Source organism: Rhinichthys klamathensis, unplaced genomic scaffold, assembly GCF_029890125.1.
Source record: "Rhinichthys klamathensis goyatoka isolate OS25496 unplaced genomic scaffold, OSU_Roscu_1.1 h1tg000046l_1, whole genome shotgun sequence".
NCBI lineage: Eukaryota > Metazoa > Chordata > Actinopteri > Cypriniformes > Leuciscidae > Rhinichthys > Rhinichthys klamathensis.
In genome coordinates this window covers 3,702,906-3,710,000 of record NW_026606593.1, presented here as the reverse complement: position 1 = coordinate 3,710,000, position 7,095 = coordinate 3,702,906, and the positions used below count along the sequence as shown (strand labels likewise).

Genomic DNA, 7,095 nt, shown 5'->3' with positions numbered 1-7,095 from the left:
TCTCTCTCTCTCTCTCTCTCTCTCTCTCTCTCTCTCTCTCTCAGTAGTACCATCTGTCTTCATGTGAAACATGCCTGTGAAACACAACACGCAAACATCCACATGCATCCCTTGGTTACCTTTACTGTAGAGCTTTAATAATATCACCAGTATCAGTGCATTACAAACAAATCAAAATTATCATTATCGGTGCTTATTATTATGGCTATAACCGTTTGCACAAAAAATTTTTGATTATGAATGCTTACTAAAACTGTATAATTCAACATGGAAAGTGTACGTATTTTCAAAAACATTGAAAAGATCAAATGCAATTGTATGTATTATAATATAATTATAGTAATTATTATATTCTATAATTGATGCAGCTCAATCCGTGCATTTGTACACCACTACTATTTTGTATTTAAACAGATATCTAGGGCAGTGAATGTAATTATTAATGAAGGCGGAGATTTGTAAGCAATTTTTTTAATTTTTGTGTTACGTAGTATAATCTTGATATGGGATGTATGATCCGATGTAAGATATACAGTACATTTATTTTTCCTTATGTCCTAGCTGTATATTTATTTGATACATGCTGTTTACTTTGCATCGCACACACACACACACACACACACACACACACACACACACACACACACACACAGTACGAATCACAGTCATGTGGTCATATGACACATCAGATCTCCTACATGCCTCCTTATGCTATTCCTGTTATTATTCAACCAGTTCAGAGAAGACAAATTATTCTGTAACTCTTCAAAAGCTTCACACATTGATTTGAATATGATACGGTGAGGCCGGATGAGGTAGCAAAAAAAAAAAATTCTGTTAGTGAAGAGGAAACGCATATAAAGACCAAGATAGACATTATTTCTAAAACAAAAATATTACTATTAATATGGATACAAATTGTTACCAGATGTGTTTTTCAGCCTTGTGATGATATTTAGTATGTATGTGCCTCGATATTGATTTATTTTCTCTGCGATTAATTTTTAAATCAGAGAAACATCCCTATCAAGTAGATTCCAAATGTTACATGTAAGAACTAAAGTACAATCTAAAAATATTAAAGTCATGTTTTCCGCAGCTTGTTTTTCACTAAAACATTTGTACAGGCACGTAAAAAATGTCTTTTAGTCTTGATGTCAAGAAGCAAAAGTCTACAATCTACGTCAAATCTTCATTTCTCACAAAGCATAAAAATAAGACGCATAAAAATACATCGCAAATGCCTTAGAATTTGGCCAGAAATTATTATTTTTTTAAAATATAATTATGCTAATTTCTTTTGGAATAGCGCATCCTTTTGCAAAAGAAAATGGAAGTAACCTTCAAATTTTGATTAGTATTTCTATTAGTTATGGAACAGAGCTGTCTTATATTGGCAAACATCTTTAAAGTATTGATTCAGGAACTTCTACTGCAACATGCACTGCTCTTTAAAATGTGATAAGTGTGATATTTGTGCATATTTTTGGGTTCAAATGGGAAAAAATTGACTATGGACTGTTGAACTATTAAATAAGAATTTTAAACCTGATCATTTATTTCGATGGTCCACTTTAGACTTTCTACTAACTAAACTTTATTTTGAAGATCCGACAACAGACTTTCTACTGACTATTACGCCACATTTACATTACATGGTTCATGTGAACCAATTCCCATTTTTTCCTCACACGTGGCACAGATCGGATATGACCCATGAACCTGTAATTGTGATATTCTCAGATCAGTTTCAGGCCTCATTCATATGTGTAAATAAATCTGATATGAATCGGATACGTGCATTTGCGAATAACACAGTTTTTACTTCATTTTCGGCCTAAGCTTTTCCGGGTCAGTTCGTCTACCCTGGGTTGTTTCGCCAAGTGTATAGTGTAAATGCTACAAGATACTGGATATGGGTCACTTTTAAAAGAACAATGTCAAAAAAAAATCAACAAATCGGTATTGAGGATCAAGACCTGCAGTGTAAATGTGGCAAGACAAGTACACATCAACTTACACTAACCCGAACCCTAGCAGTCTACTAATACTCTAATGTGAGTTAGTTTAGATGTAGTTGGAAAGTTACTTATAGTTATGGGAATGACTAAATGTAGAAAGAATCTGGTGAAGTGATATGAAACTGTAATGCAGTCATAATGCAATAGCTGTGCTGTTGTTATCAATGTGTGTCCACCAATCAGAAGCAAGAATTCATCCACACCGTATTATAGGAGACTGTAATGTGCAGTCGCTCCGTCATCAGGGGTTATTTTGCAATTATGACTGGCTGACTGTACATAGTCTCACTTATTACTTGGATACACACCAAATTATTAAATAAATGGACAAAATATTCGAGTTCTGATGATTTTATCATGTTAGAACAAGCGAAGAGTATGAGATTTGAAACTAGCACAGTCTTGAAGACTGGTTGATTAATTTGCAATGGTCAGTTTTAATTGTCACTTATACAACATATTTGACAGAGCAATCCAGTTAGAATGAGGTATTCTGATTGATCAGAGATCTATCTAATAAAATGTCTAAAGTTTGTTTTAATTAGTAATATTTTTTTATTGTTGAACTTCAGCAAACCTCTGGAGTGTTTGACAGTATTTATCCATCTGTGAATAAAGGAGCAGGAAATTGGAGAAAATGAGACGGATTCCTTTGGGAATGTTTCAGTCATTGAGCTCTCCGGATGGATTTGGGTCAGGGATGAATCTCAAGGGGTTCAGAAGGAGTGAGCCATCATCCTGTGAAGCTTCAGGGAATGTGTAATAATATGAGATTTCCATCTGCCTGTGGAGAGCTCTTATCTTCAGAGTGTATTTTTGGAAACCACAGCATTTCATACATGTAAAGGATTTATCATGCGGCGAAGCAATACCTGAAGCGGTTTAATCACTCAAAGTTGAACAACATCGCCCTCTGCTGGGAAAGCATTGAACAGCGCTGGCGTTTTAAAGGGTTAGTTCACCCCAAAAATGACAATTCTGTCAGTAATTACTCTCCCTCATGTTGTTCCAACCCCGTAAGATTTTCGTTCATCTTCGGAACACAAATTAAGATATTTTTGATTAAATCTGAGAGCTGGATCACTCCTCCATAGGCTTCTAAGGGATCGAAACTGGCCGGCCTAAAAGTTATAAAAGACATCGTTAAAATAGTCCGAGTGACTACAGTGGCTCAACCTTAAGTTTATCAAGCGACGAGAATACTTTTTGTGCGCAAAAAACAAACAAAAATAACGACTTTATTCAACTATTCATTTCCTTCTCTGTGGGCCTCGAGATTTCACGTAGTGTAACAGCGCAGCGCTTCTGTGTTGTACGTCACACGCATCACACACACACATGACCAGCGTCGGCTAATAGTGAGCCTCCGTGTGATGTGCAACACAGAAGCGCTGCGCTGTTACACTACGTGAAATCTCGAGGCCAACAGAGAAGGAAATGAATAGTTGAATAAAGTCGTTATTTTTGTTTGTTTTTTGCGCACAAAAAGTATTCTCGTCGCTTGATAAACTTAAGATTGAGCCACTGTCGTCACTCGGACTATTTTAACGATGTCTTTAACTTTTAGGCCGGCCAGTTTCGATCACATTTAGCATTTCCATATCCCATACTTTTCCAGACTCAAATTTCCAAACCTCCCTGTAGATTTTTCAGACCAAATTTAACATTAATGGTTCACACAGCATTATATTTGATACAGTCATCTGTAAATACTTGTATTCATTGGTTTTCTCGAAGTGATAACATTCGCTTGCATGATGAGGAGAAACTTAAAACACGTTGTAACCTCATGTATTCACCTGTGACACAAGGGTTTGATACTGTAATTGTGGTTTGATGTTGCACAGTCTCCAAGTACTGTCTGATTTAGATGATCATTCGCTGCTTTGATCTGTTGCTGGTTTGAGTGGCATTTGATTCAATATTCTTTAAGTGAAGTTCAAGACAAACCATTTAGTGTAATGAAAAAGTATTGTGCTTGACAATTACTAAAGGAACACTTTTGCCATGAAAACACTTGTTTAGAAATTTTTAATTTTATATTTTAGACATCTAAATAGGGGCAATAGTCTAGAAACACATATTTTTTCCATACTCTGTTTTTGCCCCATACATCAAATGTCTGGAAAATACTTTTCCAAAGTACGTATAGGAACCCTAAAGGATTGAGGACCGCTACAAGTTACAACATTGTGTTGTTGTGTCCCTCTAAATGGCAAACAAACATATTGCAGATTGTACTTTTGTATTTTTATTGTTTGACTTTTCCTTTTATTGCTTTCTACCTTTCTACCACTGGAAGGTCAATTCCTGGTTATGCATTACCTGTAAATAATGATTATAATAATAATGTTTAATATGCAATAATAATAATTTAAGATACTATTTCTATAAAAGTGTATAACCAGACATATATTCTTCACAGAAATCATCAAATTATTGCTACATTCAAAAAAAAAAAAAAAATGATGTAAATTCAAATTGTGAATGATGTCAGATAACTATTTTTGTATAAGTCAAAGAGATATTACAACAGACTAACAGGGTGGAAAGTGCATTTGAGGACAAGAATATCCTATAAATTAACAACCAACTAAAGCCATATTCCCAAAAAAACAAACAAAAAAACACATTCTACTGTAAACTTTCTAGAATATTTATTAGTAAAGTTTTTCATTTTGCCGGGGACATGGTAAACATAGCAGCATCACAGATTCGCTCCACGTTCACTTTAATTGTCATAAAGAAAACTATGATTTAAAAACCTCCTCACTTTCTGGGTCTGTTTTCACTTTCCTGTTTCCTAATTTACACCCAATCCTAGAGATGCACAAACTTCAGGACTTTTTCTGTCAGTGTAGTGTGTAATATCAATCACAGATCTGCAGCATTTTCTTATACCATGCATGTAAAATATTTCTATCCAGTAGAAAATATGCTGTAAGAATGTAATTAAATTCATTAAATACAATGATTCTTTCACTAAATTCAATTCGTTGTGAAATCTGAAATTTTAAAATTCTGTTTCAGTCAAGTACATTTAGACTACCGGTATTATAGTAATTATAAAACCATATAGTCTGTGTGTTAAGTACATTTATATTATTGGTGTAGATAGCAGATTCAATGCTTTATAATGCGTTATCATGCATGTTTACAGTTCACCCAAAAATAAAAATCATTTTCTCACCCTCAAGTTGTTCCAAACCTGTATGAATTTCTTTCTTCTTTTTTTCTGCTGGTCCCCATTGACTTCCACTGTATTTCTTTCTCTCCATACTATGGAAGTCAATGGGGACCATCTACTATCTGGTCCTGACATTCTTCAAAATATCTACTTTTGTGTTCAGCAGAAGATAGAAACTCATACAGGTTTGAGGGTGAGTAAATGAAGACAGAATTTAAATTTCGGGGAAAAAATGAAATCTGGGGAAAAAAGTTTGCAACACCATTTTTCCGTGAATGAGCGAGACTTCTGGTTCATCAGCAAGTAGCTAGAAGAATAACCGGAAACCTCGCAAATTCAAGTTACAATCGCGCCTGCTCTTACATATATCAAAGGCTGTTATTTAATGCTTTTTTGTTGTTGAGTTATCCGCCCTCCTCTCCTGTTTGTTTCTTTCACAGCCAGTGTTGCTGTCCTCTGGTCAGACCCCTCTGTACACGTCTGCGGTCTCCACACTGGTAAGCACACTAATGCTTCACTGCCCCTGCTGTCCGGGAGGCATAACTGCACCTGCTGTGTGTGTGTGTGTGATCATTCCATCATCCTTTTTCATGCCATTTGATCACATCATTATAACCGTGGAAATATCTCACCCAACCAATCTTGTTGGGTTCATCTACAGCAGTGGTTCTCATCCTTTTTTACTCAAAGCCTGTCATTGTCCAACACAATCGATTTCCTACGGTATTACTGCTGTAATTATGACAACGCTGCTTGTTTTCAAGTTTTTTTATGAACAGAAACTGGGAATGTTGACACATTTATTTTGTGATTCTATGAGATTCAAGATTATGTAGGTTTAACAATAAACATACTATAGTTATTGAGGAGAAAAAAATATGATTTCAGTTTACATCTTGATTTTTAGTGTTTTAACCGATTAATTATATGAGAACTTCTGATAGGGAATGTGAATAAAATTGTTAATAATCAAGTCAAACTCATCACCATTTCTACAATGGTTACTGGAAAAAAAATATGAATGACACTTCCTTTGTGACATTGTTCTTCACAGTGGCATTATAATAATTAATTGGTATTATCTTCATAAAGGTCATTGAACTGGGTCGTCAAATTGTCAAGTCAAATTTAAGTCAAGTTAATGTTTATAATATCTTCAATATATTCATGCCTTATATTCGCATAATAAGGCATTCGAGTACTACTGTAGTACATGTATCGCCTTAAGAGTCTGTATGAAATGGCTGTGATGATGGGCCAAATTACATCTCTCTCTCACACACACACACACACACACACACACGCGCGCGCACACACACACACACACACACATGCGCACACACGCGCACACACACACACACACACACACACACACACGTGAATTTACATACTGATGAAGAAAAACAAGTTGAACATCAAAACTCAACAAGTAGAAATGACAGAAATTGTTGTTACAAGTTAAATGGATGCAAACAAAGATGGCGTTTTAACATAAATCATTTTTTAGTTTTTTTTTCTGCATTGCATCAATGTCAGGTTGTTTTCACAGTTGCTTTCTTCATATTTCTATATGGTATTTCTCTGCCGCCTGAAGTCATCATTTTCTCTGTGCTGTCAGACCCACATCAGCAAACTCATCACTCTGCTGCAGAGTATCAACTTTACACACACACACACACACACACACACACACACACACACACACACACACACACACACACACACACACACACTATCCATACACAGGTACTTTGACTGTATATTGTCTCTGCAGTTTCAGTCTATTATTTCTGACAGCTCATATATCTGCCTGGAACGATGTTGTTTTCTTCTAGATCTGCTTAACGCGTCTCACTATGATGCAAATATTCCTCTAACACGTGTGCT

The 7,095-nt window shown here is 35.4% G+C and overlaps 1 protein-coding gene across 4 annotated transcripts in view; it reads left to right on the top strand.

Moving 5' to 3' along the window:
- Positions 1-7,095, top strand: part of LOC130082541 (disks large homolog 4) — a 204,925-nt gene that overhangs the window by 96,668 nt on the left and 101,162 nt on the right. For all 4 annotated transcript variants that reach the window (XM_056247413.1, XM_056247415.1, XM_056247412.1 and 1 more), the window contains exon 3: positions 5,649-5,705. In XM_056247413.1, coding sequence (XP_056103388.1) covers positions 5,649-5,705 — 57 coding nt within the window. The remainder of the gene's footprint in view (positions 1-5,648; positions 5,706-7,095) is intronic.